We start from the raw sequence: 15586 nt of genomic DNA, 5'->3' as shown, positions 1-15586 counted from the left end.
TGAAGTTCGTGAAATCAGCAAAATGTAAACCAAGGTAAACTGCGTTAGCGTATTAAAAGCCTGTGTCTTTGGAAAGCAGAGCAGATACAATGATTTTTGGCCTCAAAAGTCGAGGAGAGCGCCAGACAACTCGTCCACCTTATCATCAGAATCAAACTAAAGCATGTCATCTCATGGCCATGCGGAATAAGTTCAGCTATACATGTCCATGTCCCGGAACATGGCCAAATTATTCAGCGAAAGATAATCTTCCACTTTAGAGTGACACTTCCTTTCATACAAGTATTCCGAACCTTGAGATGCAACTTCCAACAACTACCTAACCTTACCAAGGACCGATCCCTTCATATGGACAACAATTAACTAGTTTTAAGCCAAGGGATGCTTCTTCCTTGGTTCAATGTGGAATAAGAAGGAAGATGAGAAGCCTTTCATTCGTTATTATGTTGATATCAAAGTTACAAAGATGACAAACGGAGGAAGCAAACTATCTGCAGGAAGAGAGTAAACCGACTTGCATCCTAACAAGCTTGTCCTATTGTGCCAAATAAATCCTTGGTTTAAACGAAAAATAGTGGAAGATGCATACCTGTTCACTAATGGCTTTTTCTCGTTCGCTATTATCCTATTCCTCCATTCCACTGATGTTTACACGTCTATTTGATTGTGATGTAGCGATTTGTTCCATGCTTAGCCCAGTGGTCCTTCAGATCAACAGGATTTGACAAATCATGTCCTTCTGCTGCAAGACGGCTGAGCAGCTTGGTAAAGGCACTTCCACTCATCTTTCTCCCACCTATGCGAGTGTGCCGCTTGTTGGGCACAGCTGGTAGAGGATACATTGACATGGTTGTGGTGCAGCATGAAGATTGCCAACCCCCATTTCCCCATTTGTAACACTGCCTCAGGATTCCAGTGCAGGAGCATACTGGTGCAGGCATGGTTGAGTCATCAAATGCAACTTGATTCAACCCCAGGTCCGGTCCCTTCCAATCAGACTTTGAAATCCCTGACTGTCTGTTCAGATCATCACCTCCACCACCCATATCCTGCCCACCTTTCCACTCATGTGTCTTGCCAAACATGATTTTATTCAAGTCATCACTCTCCCTCTTTATCTTCTTTGGAGATTTTGAAGCCTTCTTATCAGATGGCATGCCCTTGGTCTCCTTCGTTCGTTTGGCCCGTCGTGACTTAGCAGCCTCAGAAGCAACTTGTGATATTGCAAGGGCATCAGTTGTGTGCATTTCTCTCGTATTGTAAGAAGCCTCACCCATGTGGGGTAAATGATGTGTGTGCTGCTGTGGGTGGTGGATGTGTTTCACCCCCCGTGAGATTTGGCATCCTGGTGGGCATGACATATTACCGCTCGTCAAGGAGTTTTCCCGGTATTGAAGAGTAGCAATGGCATTGTCCCGTTCCAGCAAGGCATTATTTCGTTCTGCAATTGCTGTATCTCGTTGCAAAAATGCCATATCTCGCTCTGCAATAGCTGCCTTTTTCTCAGAAAGGGCCAAGTTTCTTTCTTGAATGGCTGCATCTCTTTCAGCCATAAGACCCATTATTTGTTTCATCGTTGGCTGATGTTGCATCAACCACTGCAACAACAGAAGCTTTTGAACTTCATCACATTGGACATTAGTTAAGAAAATGTATGTAACTGTGCAAATTGTTTCTCATACCTGACCCTGAGCTGTTTTATATTGATCTGCTTTGTGTCTGCCATTTTCACGGTGCCCTCCGTCATCCATCTGAGATCCACAAATAGCTATAATTGTGGACAACAGTTTCAAACCTCAGTTAATCAAGCACGATCCCTTATCCAGGCTACAGATTCTGTATCTCAAAGCAAAAGGACAAAACTGTTCAAATTTTGTTTATGGCTTGTCGGTGTGCAGATACATATAGGCAATAACACATTTGGGTAGAGAGAGAGAGATTACTATTCATACTACAGAACCATAGGCAGAAGAACATCAGGAATCCATCCTGGTGGAAATATAAGAAATCATGCATAAATCCAAAGTTCAAGATTAACACACTTCCATCAAACTGACCCACAAGATGCAAAAGTGCTAACAATAAATATCACCTATAAATAACTTACTCAAAACTGCAAATGAGAAATATGATGCATAAATAGCATTTGATAGAAATTCCAAAGAAGAGTCTAAGAAAGTTCATATCAAATGAAAATGCTGCTAAAATGGCTCTTAGCTAAAGCATGGCTCCAAGCAAAGATGTTATGCTAAAAGTAGAAATATGTTACAAGAGCCCTAAAGTGTTTAGAGAAACAATATATAAAACTGGATGGTGACCTTGACCAAAATCAAATGCAAATTCTTAGTCTTAATCAGAAGAAACAAAAGAAATGTAAATTTTCATGACTATAAACACTGACCTTCTGAAGATATACTGGGTCCGATCGTGATTGCACAAAATATATAGGGTGTTAGTAGATAATGGAAGTGACCAGGGATACAAATTAGGGGAAAAAACTACGAAGGCACTCGGCAGAATGTTCTTCGATAATTTGAGCAAATGCATGCCCGCATGCAGAGCCCTCAATTTGACTATGCTTAAGTTCAACACATAAGATGTTTAGGCTCTTGTGAAAGAGTCGAGGACTTATAATATATTGCTTCTATACTTATTGGCCCTATCATTTTATGCTTGTGCATAATGATTTTCTCAAAACCCAATCAGATAGAACATGCCATGTAAAAGCAATATAAAGAATCACAGCATAACCAAAGATGCTTAATCGTATAACAGCATAGCAATCATTTCAAATGCCAGTCAATCCTAGTTTAATCCTCAAGATCACCTTCACAGTACTAAGTTCTAGGTTGATCCTCTAGATACCTTGACAGTAAAGACTTGTAAGCAACAATAAATGATGACCAAGAAATCATCAGAAACCATAATAGTGCACAAACACAATTACACGGACATACACTTCTTTGATGTAAACTGCGCCATAACACTTTGCTTCCCTTACTTCTCAAAACTAGCACTAAAACTTCATGTAACACAATTACACAGGCATATATTTCTTTGATGTGAACTGCGCCATAACACTTTGCTTCCCTTACTTCTCAACCCTTGCACTAAAACTTCATGTGATTTGGACTAAGATGCACATGAGAAAAAGTCACAGAAGAGGTAAATCACATAAAGGATCATCATCAACTCATGCCTAATGTGGTGCACCTGGAATGAAAGGAATAGTCGCTGTTTCGAGGATAAGGAGCGTTCACCGGAAGGCCTTAGGGATTTCTTTTACCATACTTTAGCTTTGTGGGCTTCCTCTATTGTACTAAATGGCACTTCTTTTACTGAACTTTATGCTGCCCTTCGCAGCTCTTAGCCTTTAGCAAGGCTCTTTGTATACCCCCTGTGTACTCGGGCCTTGCCCTTTTCTTGTTCTAATATATCTTCTTTTACTTATCAAAAAAAAAAAAAAAAATCATCATCAACTCATGCAAGGTTGATGTTAGTTTTGACAGAAAGACTGATGTTTTCATCTTACTCCAAACCTACAACCCACAAGGAAGGAGGGGTCAAGTGCACGTTTTTGAAAAGTTAGGGAGATAAAGTAAAAAAGGCCCAAACCACCCAACAAGGTAATTCACAGTATGCTTCAATGAACTTCTATGGGGGATGAAGACCACATGTGGTTAACCAACATTAGACGCAACAAGGAACTCGTTTTCTGCTCCACTAGATGAGTTAGAGAAGCACCTTCATCTCTATCAATAACATCAGAAAATATGCTCAATGCCCAAAAAAAAAAAGCTTTTGGTTCTCCTTTTACTTTATATTCCCAATACCAAAAAAGAAAAAGAAAAAGAAAAAGAAAAAGCTTACGGTTCACCTTTCAAATTCTGGAGACAGACTTACTACTCTCTCTTTCTCTCTCTCTCTCTCTGTTGGGGGGGGCGGGCAGAAAGGAGTTTTAACTGCCACGTGCAAAGGCAATGAACTCAAAACTAATTAATGTTTTTCTAATTTTTTGCCCAGCTTCCTTTTTCGTTGCCAAATATACAAAACTTTCCCATACATAATAATTGCTTTGAACATCAATCACATATCCAAGATACTAAACCCACGGTAGAAAGTCCAGTAATGATCAGAAATTGATACGGTTTATGTAGCACGATGTTTGGACAGGTATTTCAAAAGGTCATACATATCTTGAGCTAAAATTAGGCAGGCGGACTACATAAGTTACACCGAAGATGGCATTTCTAAGAAAATAGAAAGCATCCATTTCTTTTCAACTTTATACAAAAGAAACTCCGCCAGTCAAACCTACAAAAGGATTCTCAAAAATCCAAAACAATCTTGAAGAGCGAGCTTGGCTGTTTAATACTAAACCACCAAAACTAGTTTCCACTGCTCCAACAGAAAGGGTTACAGAGAACCCAGTTCAAGCAGCAACAAGCACAAATTCGGTACCCAGTAGTAATAGTAGTAGTAGTAGTAGTAATAATACCGATAATCGGATGAAGGAAATTAAAGCACAAGAAACAGCAGAGAAGAGAAATCGAAGCTTACCAGCAGGTGCGAGAGAGCAAGAGAATCGGAAGAGGAACGGAGACTTTGGGAAACCTAAATCGAGAGAGTAAAAAAAACTGTGAAGGTCACCGTTGGGACAGATTGGTAGTATCCGCTTTCCCTCTTGGGAGTGTTGGGTTTTACCTGTCTGCGTGTCCGTCTTCATTTTTTCTTCTACTGTTCGGTTTTTTGGTTTTTTTCTTATATTACAGCACCTCACATCCAACATATTAAAATTTTTAAGTGTAAAATAAAATAAAATAAAATAGTAAAATTATATATTTAAATAATATGAAAAAGTATAACACTGCTATATAATTATTCTTTTCTTATAAGTTATTTTTTCGGATTTGTTCGGAACACATTTTCGGGCATAAAAAAACAAAACTCTTTACGAAGAAAAAAATATAAAAATTATATCAAATTGTAGGGTAGAGTATATTTAATAAATAATTTATATTATTAATTTAATTTAAAAGATAAATTTATAATTTAAAATTTATTATTTAAATGATATAGATGGTATATTCTACACACCAATTTAAAAATAAAATAACTCAAAAATGATATATGAGAGTGGTTTTTATTTCCCACCTTGGCCAAGTATAGTTCATTCCTCTCGGGGCCAAGCTGACAATGGGTATCCTCAGCATAGAAGTTGCAAATGAAGGAGGGCTAGACAAAGTCCAAAAAGACCCGTCAGATATGATAACTAGTCATGACACCTAGTTGAACCACAACTCACACCGCACGCCACATTAAATAGCCAGAGGAACAGCACACAACATCAGAGTCGGACATCCACTCACTCTTGTAATCACGACAGTATGCGTAGGGGTGGGCAGCAGGACCCCACACCCAGCTATCCCGCCCCTGTTCGCCCCGCCCCGCACGACAGGATGGGGTACACCACCCAGCATCTAGTTCCCCTAGTCGAGGTGGGGAAGGCCCAACCCCGCCCCACATTTCCCCCGACCCACCCTCACCTATATATATTGTATATATATAAAAATATAAATATTTATATGTGACGCCCCCAAATTCCGTTTGGGATTGGACGGACATTTGAAGCGTCGAGACAGGCAACACAAGGTTACCTGCCCCCGTTCATGACATATAAGATGCAATGTTCCTAACATGCATCTAACATTATGCAATATTCGCAGCGGATAATTTTTTTTTCTTTAGCAATACTATGCACTAAATTAAAAATATCCCAAATGCTTAAAACATACTTCATACATAAAGACTCATTGAACAGATCACAACACTAGTCCAAAATAGTTATGATCCAAAAAGTACTAGAGATGCAACTCCATTGTACAAGTAGTAATTTACGTTAACTACTATATTAACATTGACGTCGCACCATCGCTTAGTCAACTGTGTCTAGTTGATCAGCTCCTGATTCTTCTTTAGGTCCTGTAACAAGATCTACCATTCGGGGGGAATGGTAGTTGGGACTACCAAAGTGAGATTTGATTACAAATCTCAGTAAGTTAACAAAAAACTTCCACACAAGCTAATGATGCATAGATGACAGTAAAAACATAAATGCATAATCAAATTCATAAGTAATTAAAGCATAACTTGACTTAACATGAAAAATACATATTCCACAGTTGTTGTGACCCCATGTATTATACGTGTAAATACATACTCCACAGTTGTTGTGGCCCCATGTATTCTACATGTCATAATTGTTGTGTCTCACGTAGTGTATGCGTCACAATTGCTGTAACCCCATACATAAGTAATCAAGATGAAACGTGACTGGAATACGAAATGACTAAAGCCCTGATGTAACATAACGTGGTTTGAACATAACTTGAAATACGTGACCAACTTGAGATAGAAACATTTCGTAACATGGCATAACATATAATAGACAATATATTTAACATGACATACTTGCAACAGTAAATATTACATGACTTGACATACATGTAATAGATGATATACTTAGCATGACGTACTTGTAAGGTACAGTAATACATGACAGAATATATTATGTAACAAATAAAAATTGATGACAGAATAAATTCTGTATAATAGACAATTACGTGATAACTTGGCATGGCATGACCTATATGATAACACACATACACAGTAGACTGCTACTAAGTTAAAAGCTAACTTACCTAGATCTCTGCATTTCTTATAAAATTTCAAGTGCGATCACGAGGAAAAAAGCTTCGAAATGGGCGTACAAAAGAACTCCTAAAAGCTGTCCGAGAGAAAGTATTTAATATTCTTTTAAAGGAACGTGTAAATGAAGATAAGTTTGTAGGTGATGGCTGGAGCTACTTATGGACGGGATAAGGAAGATGATAAGGCTGGAGTTGAGAATTGAGTGTAGTTTTTTCCTACCCAAAATATCTATAAAAGATTATCTTATAATATTCTATCCAATAATATCTACAAAAAATCAACTTAAGATATTTTTATCTAATAATATTTATAAAAATCAACTCAAAATATTTTTACCCAATAATATTCACGAAAATTACCTCAAGATATTTCTTTTTATCCAATAATATCTACAGTTTTGAACAGACGTTTTGTCCGAAAATATGAAAAAATGTTATTGCGCCATAAAACTTTAAATAACCCTCCGAGTCTAATGGCACAAACCATAATACATTTTGACACTTCTAACTATCTCTAATAATCAAAAACACACTTCTGATACCATAGGAAATAATAACATTGACTATGTAGTTAGACAAAAACCTATACGATTAATGAATTCGTGAAAACTTATGGGGTTTTCACGAGGTTCCTAAAGTTAATAGAAATTTCACAATTGAATTTCTAGCGAACTGTTACATATATATACAAAAACATAAATATATATTTATATATAAACATATATTTATGTTTTACAAATTGTGTATATATAAATATATATTATAATTTGTTAGATTTGTTCACAAAGTATACATTAGTAAATTTAAAAACTATACAGTTTAACAACTATTAGACTACAACTTACACAAAATATGCACCAGTAAATTTAAAAACTACATAATTTTTAAATTATAGTCATATTTACAAAATTTAAATTTACAATTTAGATCTAAAAATATATTTTTTTTATCAATTTTAGATTTAGAAATAATTTTGTTAACATAATAAAATATAGCCAATATTTAAAGTAGAAATGAGGCGGGGTGAATCAGGATGCGGGGGTGGAGGGGGGGGAGGAAAACCCCACCCCCGCACCATGCGGGGTGGGGTGCTGGTAGCACCCCTAAGTATGCGCACCTTCCCCTCACGTACCACAAGAGACGACAGAGAAAGAAAAAGCGACCCACATACAATACGACAAGACGTCAGCTGACATGATAGAGTATAACCCTATAACTAGTATAACGCTCAATACAACCTTGCACGATCTACTAGCAGTGGGTAGAGACCACCACAATTGGTTATATAAGCACATCCCAGGTAAAGGGATTGGAAGCTTTAATCTCTGCTTGTACCCACTTTCTTAAATACTTTCTCCTAGTGCACTCCTCACAAAAGATTATTTTAACTTAAGTATCGGATGTGTCATTCACCAGCCTGAACTCTCATTTTAGTTGATCTTGCAGGTCATAGAGAGAAACTACTCAATTTATCAGAATACGAAACACAATCTAGAATTAATTTAAACAATCTAGAGTTTTGTATTAAACTTTATTTTATTTTTTAAAATTCATAACTTTTTGCTTTCTCAACTTTTAATTTTATCAATTTGATCTTTAAGTTTGTAATTTTCTCAACAAAAAACTTTTGTTAGTTTTTCGTTAATTAGATTAATAACGATAATTTTACATTGCACATCGCGTTTTACAAAATTAAAAAAAAAAAAAAAAATCAAAGTTGAAAAGTTATATACAAACTTAAAAATCATTTTTTAATTGGAAATAGTGCTCTAATTCCTAAACATTTGAATCGGACAAAATGGTGGAAAAGTATTAGAATAAAAATAATTAACCAATGAGAGGCCAATCAAAGTAGATGGGGATCGTGAGGCTAGTCCTACAAGGTATATGACACGAGATGGATTAGGTCCTAGGAAGATGGACCTACCAAAACAAATGGAAAAAGATAAATGAATGAAAAAAAATATATTTTTTTATAAAGAAAAAATAAAAATATATATATTCATCAACTTGTTTATTGGCACATTCAATATATTGTTGATGTCAAAATATTATATTTTGACTAAAATAATAATATATTAGTTTTTTAAATTCTTTTATAACGATAATTTTTTTTTTTTAATACAGGAATGGATTCGAACTAGGTTCTCCTATTTTCAGATCATATATTATATCATTTGGTCCAACTTTGACCTTTTATAATTATAATAAGTTTTATCCGAATTTATATATTGAAGTTTTGTACATGTAAATAATAAATTTTCAAGAAGATATAAATAGATGATACGTAAACAATTATGAAGAAAACGTACACTCGTGGGATTTATTTTGGTGAGCCATCAAAGCAAGTCGTGCTTTGAAATTATATTTATGATTGATAAATATAAAAAAATATTTAGATTATAAGTCAAACTACTAATTTATAAGAGGCTTTTTTCGTATATAAATTTATTAATAACGGGTATTGTCTTAATTTTTATAAACTCTTTATTGACAAAACTTTTAAAAAAACTGAAAATTCAGACTTCGATTAGATTTAGTTTTATTTATTTATTTATTTTGATACCCAATGTGTATTCTTGATATTTTATTAGAAAGATTCTACAAAATTATCATAATTTTTCCGTAACAAATGATCATAAATTCGATAAAGTTTAAGAGAACTACTTTTATATACACAAAAGCATTTGGATGTATAATCTCCAAAAAGGTATAGTTAGGTATCGAAAACTGAGAATCCATTTGCCAAACTCTTCCTACATGAACGTGAAGTGAAATAGTCTTGGTCGAAAAATAAAGGTCCATTAATTGACAATACAATTATTTTCAAATATTTTCAAATATTTTATTTCATAAAATATTTTTTAATTTTAAATAATTAACTTTTTTATCTAATTATATAATTTTTTTAAATTCTAAAACAAAATACGAAAAACAACACTACTTTTTTAAATTTCAAAACAAAAATTATATTTAAAAATTTATATTCAAATAACTTTATAATATTTTTATTTAATTTTTTTTCTCCCATTTTTCAAAATCTAATAAAATAACTTAATTTAAATCGTTTCACTACTATTAACATATAAATTGAGATATTCTAAGTAGGAAAATGCTAGGCTTCCCATTGGATGTTTTTTTTTTTGGTTTTTATTTTTTTTATTTTTTATTTTACTTCATGATTAAGGAAGTATTCTTTAATATTGTTGTGAATTTTTTTAAAATATTTAAAAGTTAAAAAAATGTGAAAAAAATTAAAAAATAATACTTGAAATACACTAGCGAGCCCCAGCGATAACTGTAGAGCCCACCCTTCTAAGTATGTCCTAAAAGTCCACAAAAATGTTAATGAATTTGAAGCTGTTTTCTTAGGACTAGTTGAAACCGCGTGGACTGTCGACTTAAAATTGATACTTCATCAAATCGACTAATAACCATAATACTAAGTTGGCGGCCCCATGCGGTGGCGGTGTGAGATTCGTATTCCGGATTTATTTACAAGGCCACCGGCCCAGGATTTTAACTATGGGCTTTACTCACTGACCTTCGGCCCAAATCTCGAAACTCAAAAGTTATTTAGTACACATAATATAGCGTGCAATTATAATTTTAATGATAGTAATGCTATATATATATATGTATGTATGTATGTGAAATATTCTAATCATAAAAATATTATATAAAATTAATTTTATAAATTGATATAGATTAATGTGATTCGTTAGATTATAAAGTACTTTTATTATAAAGTAGATCTAACAGATTAGATAAAATCATATCAATTTGTGAGATTGTTTTTGTATGACACATTTATGGATGTAGCATTACTCTCTCTCTCTCTCTCTCTCTCTCTCTATATATATATATATATATATATTTAAGGCATGCAAGAGTCTAGTTAGGCATTGAAAAATGCTTGTGATTTGTGCCGATATATATCATATAGTATAGAGTTAGAATTTGAATTCATGATTTCTGTTTTAATATGGCATTAAATCATCACTTATATAAACAATTTAAGATAAGAAAAAATTATAATTTTAATAATTTATATTTATCTTAATATTACTCGTCATCTATTAATTTTAAATGGTATGCTTTAAGAATGAGAGAGAGCACAATAAACACGTGAAAATGAAACGGCATAAAAAGAATAAGGATTTGTTTGGATAATGAGATTAGATGATATAGTTTTGAATTATGTCAGGGTACCGCCCAGCAATGACCACTGAATGTGCCGCCTAGTGCAAACTTGTATTTTTATTTTTATTTGTTATTTTTGTTATATTTTTTAACATATTTAAATATTTTTTTAAAAAATAAAAATTATATATATACACCAATATACTAAAAATTCCTTCTTTAATCATTAATTAAAAAAATAAAAAATATATCTAAATACATGAATGGTAAAAATGATGGGATAAATTCAGGCGGCATAATAGCATTTTCTTATGGTTTTATATGAAAGTTAAAAGTTAAACAAATTATTATTAGAATATTATTTTTTAATATTATTATTATTATTATTATTATTATTATGAGTTTTAAAAAAATTAAATTGTTTATTATATTTTATATAAAAATTTAAAAAAATTATAATAATTATTTAATATGATATGGTTTCTGAATCCAAATCGTCTCTCTAAAAGAAAAGAAGCAAAGAACCCTTTAAGTATGAAAAGAAAAAAAAAAGTAAAATAAAATAAAATCCAATAACATGTTAGGCTGACGTGGCCAGATCAAGTCAATTACGTGCCATTACAAATGAACAATATATATTATATGAGAAATAATATTTACAGTCGTGGTTGTGCAAGCGGCGTGCAATTGTTTTGAAAAAAATGAATTAATATGGGACCCACATGAAAAAAAACTAACTTTTTAATCATGGACCCCACTCTTTTTCAAAGTGATTGCGCGGCGTTTACAATTCTACGACTGTATGTAGCATTGCTCATATTATATATAGCTCGTTTTCTTAAACAAATATTGCTGAGAGAGAGAGAGAGAGAGAGAGAGAGAGAGAGAGAGAGAGAGAGAGAGAGAGAGAGATGGCCATCTGATATTCTGATCTTGTTGGCAATAATTTATGTCTCGACTTTTTTCTTCCCAAGGGCCAAGATATCATCTAAAATAAATAAATAGGACCAAAAATGAAGTGTAAAATGAAAAATGTGAAGAACTGGAATTTCTCTCTTTTCTTAGTTTGTTTTTCTCATAGGCACAAACTAAAGGATGGAGAAAACAGATTTTGCTCATAAATGCATACAAACATATATATAAATTATTTATACAAGTTCCAAATAGATAAGTCTCGTACAAATTTTTTTACAAAAAGTAGACCCTACATAAAAAAAAAAATGTAAAAAAAGAACTATTATTAGTTAGTGAGATCCCATTTTTACAAAGTGATTGTATAAAATTTGTCAATTTGAAACTTGTACCTAGTATTACTTATATATATATATGTATATTTTAATATAAACCCTCTCTCGCGCTCGCCCTTTTTTCTCTAGAGCAGCTGCCCTCTCAAAAACCCAGACCAGAGGAGGGAGGTTAGGCCATTCATCCCTCTTATCTCTAATTTTTTTCTTTTATTTGTTTTTGTTTTTGTTTAAAATAGGGCGAAATGCCGATCTGTTGTTCTCTGGAACCCATCGAACACCATGAACCCCACCACAAGATTCTCAAAGTGCCGATCCTTCAACCGGGCAAAGAATTTCATCAAACGAAGCATCACGTGAGCTACAAGCAATGTCCAAATTAAGTGTGCGTGTGACATCCACGGCGGCCCGCAAGGGGAGCTCTATCTCCACCACACAGCATTTCTTGGACCAGGGCCATTAGTTTTTTCAGACTAGACTGTCTACCATACTTCCAGGGTGGCATGTGTTTCTCACATGCCACCATAATCTTTGTGTTGCATTTTTTTTATTTCCTCTAAGGTTGAAAATACAGATCTAAGCTTTCCAAGCTATAATTCGCTATTTTTTCATGTATCTTTTACGTTTTCTATTATTTCATTTGTTTTAGGTTAAAATAAAAAATAAAAATAAAAAACTCATTATTTTTTAAACGTTTGTCCATAAAATATGTCATCTATTCTGTCTTAGACAAAGTGTGGGGTTTATTAATTATGTCATAAGGTTTGTTAATTCTGTCTTAAGACAGAGTGTGAGGTTTGTTAACTCTGTCTTAGAACAGAGTGTTATCTCTTAAACGGTTTTTCTATAGAGGGTTACAATAATGGATTAGACCATATTAGTCACTAAGAAAGTTGTATACTAGAAAGCCTTAAAAGTAGTAGTTAGTTTGTATTCTATATGTCTCAGGTAAAAAATGTAATGTCCCATTATGAATGAATGAAGTTTGTTTTACCATAAAAAATATATATATATGTATATATATATTTTTTCTATGCAAGTACAAATAATTACATCGTGGATAGGTCTGTCATTACAGTTTTAATACTATCTATTAATATTTCTTTTATTTGAACCTTATCCTAACTCTTTCGAGTTTGTTACATTTAAAACGAAAATATCTCATATTATAATTATTATAAATATACATTGAAAGCTATTGATTACCAAATTATATATTTTGTCCGCCTATATGATCTATTATAATCATAATTTTATTAACGTGTTAAAGTAACTTATTCCTTATTCACACGCCTCTATATATTTTTTTAACATAAGAGGTGGGGGGTTTTAAACTCAGATTTTTTATTTAAAGAATTGAGTCATATATGTGCCATCAGACTATTAGTCTCTTGGCCATGTCTATATACTAAATGACCAAGACTCTTGAGAACAACTATATATCATGCATATATATTTGAAATATCTATGTATTATGCATACATATTCGAAATATGTTTAGTAATTTAAAGATTTTCTAGAGTTTAATTAAGCCCGGGTTCTAATTAAATTTAGAATAAGAACAAGATAAACATATGAATTAAATTATGCAAAATTCATTGGTTGTTATCCGTCAAAATTTTCATTAAAAAGTGAAAAAAAAAAGACTTGCCGACAAGAGACAACAACATTATTAATTAATTAATATTGTATATCATGTATAATGTGTGTGGATACGCAAAGAATATTTCTTGAACGACTTAGCATATCATGATTCATGCTCATCTACGAACTATTTTATTAATATTCCACTCTCTCTTTCGATGAAGATTTGATATGTTTTTCTCTTTCTTTTTAAGACTATAAATCATTGAGCAGTAACATTTTATACTGAAAAAAAAAACATTTTTCTTAAAATGGGAAATATATATATATATATATATATATATATATATATATATATATATATATATTAACACATAACTAGCTAGCTAGGAAACTGGAAAAGGGGTAAAGACCAGATCATCATGTTATCGGCTGATAATTTCAAGTGTCTTTGCGTAGATGACTAGTTTTCTCCCACCAGAGATACATCAAATATTTGAAAGTCAACTTACGAAAATTGGTTGTCGAGAATAAACTGATCATGAATAATATTACACTATATATGGGTTAAATATTTATTATTTAAGCTTAGTTTCTATGTCTAATTAATTAATTATTTATGTCTTAGGGGCACATTTATATATATATATATATATATATATATATTATATTTTAAAAATAATATAAAATGTTCAAAAAATGCTTAATTTATTCCGTATTTTTGCTATTAATTGGGAGCAAAACAATTAGTCAAACAAGTAGAAAAATAAGTGCTTCGCCATAATATATATCAAATATATATAATTAATTTTATTATTATTATAAAAGACCGAGAAATGATCAAAGTTGTTATAGTAGTGCTACAACTATAAAGAAAATTCACAAACTGATCATCTAGCTTGTGGATTGATATATGTGATACCTATGTTTGATTTAGATTTACTTTACATTAATAAAAGTAACTATACAATCTGATATATTATATCAAACCACATTAGTTTATGAGTTTACTTAATTTATTATTATGTTCATCGTATATATATAGGAATGGTTCAAAGGTTAGTAAAGATCATATATATAATATATATTCTTGTGCTGGTTTGAACCAGTTTAATATTATTGGAATATCTAGAATGCAATACAAGAAAAATAATTTTTTGCGTCACTTAAATTGAATGTAAAAAACACAAAATGGTTGTAAAAAAATAATCGCAACTATTTTATATTTTTTGTATCCAATTTAAGTAACGCAAAAAATTATTTTTCTTGTAATATTGATGTTTAGGTGAGAATTAGGCACTTCACCTAATTATAACATTATTATAAGTACTATTAAATCATTAATGGAACTAGCTAGCTAATGAGGTCATGGTCATGTGCAGTACAAATAAAAATCTCAGAAACATTTTCTTCATGAATTTTATTTAGTTGATTGGAAAATGCACAAATTAATTGTGAAAATCTGTTTTGAAGTATGCTGCATGCCGTTTGTACGTATAACGCGTCATTGAAACGAAATAGTCAATTCCCGACTCCTTGTTCGTTTTGAATTAGGAGTCAATTCAAACATTTTTTTTTTTTTCTAAAAGATCAAATTAACTTTTCTTTAAAAATTAAAAAAAAAAAAAAAGAGGACATTCATTTGTGATCAATATTATATTAAAATTAATAATATATCGATCTGATCGTATGATGCTATACAAAACACTGTACCTCAAAGAATTATATATAACTTAAAAGTAACACTAGATACAATATTTTTAAAGTGTATAAGTCTCACACATTATTTAAAAAAAAAAGGTTTATTATTAAAAAACTATTATTTCATGTGAATTTTAAATTTAATTACCTATTTTTTTAAAAAGAAATAAGTGAAAATAATTACACATTTTAAAACTATAAATA

The 15586-nt window shown here is 31.9% G+C and overlaps 1 protein-coding gene across 3 annotated transcripts; it reads right to left on the bottom strand.

Moving 5' to 3' along the window:
* Positions 1-415: 415 nt before the first annotated feature.
* Positions 416-4731, bottom strand: LOC122318113 (protein BASIC PENTACYSTEINE6-like). 3 transcript variants are annotated; one of them, XM_043135253.1, is made up of 4 exons: positions 4561-4731; positions 1944-1989; positions 1683-1836; positions 416-1598 (listed from the first exon to the last, which is right to left on the bottom strand). In XM_043135253.1, exons 3-4 carry the CDS (start codon positions 1749-1751, stop codon positions 657-659), a joined length of 1011 nt encoding a protein of 336 aa, XP_042991187.1. In that variant the 5' UTR covers positions 1752-1836; positions 1944-1989; positions 4561-4731; the 3' UTR covers positions 416-656. The 3 variants fall into 3 exon arrangements, with proteins under 3 accessions (XP_042991187.1, XP_042991186.1, XP_042991188.1); XM_043135252.1 differs by lacking the exon at positions 1944-1989 and having other exon boundaries at positions 4561-4730; XM_043135254.1 differs by lacking the exons at positions 1944-1989; positions 4561-4731 and adding an exon at positions 2958-4480.
* Positions 4732-15586: the final 10855 nt, after the last annotated feature.

This window comes from Carya illinoinensis, chromosome 8 (assembly GCF_018687715.1).
Source record: "Carya illinoinensis cultivar Pawnee chromosome 8, C.illinoinensisPawnee_v1, whole genome shotgun sequence".
Lineage (NCBI taxonomy): Eukaryota > Viridiplantae > Streptophyta > Magnoliopsida > Fagales > Juglandaceae > Carya > Carya illinoinensis.
This window is presented reverse-complemented; position numbering and strand designations above follow the sequence as displayed.

Coding starts and splice junctions, on each gene's coding strand:
- LOC122318113 (XM_043135253.1), bottom strand. CDS start 1,751: ATGGATGACGGAGGGCACCGTGAAAATGGCAGACACAAAGCAGATCAA. Junction 1,599..1,682: donor ATAAAACAGCTCAGGGTCAG/GTATGAGAAACA, acceptor CTGTTGTTGCAG/TGGTTGATGCAACATCAGCC.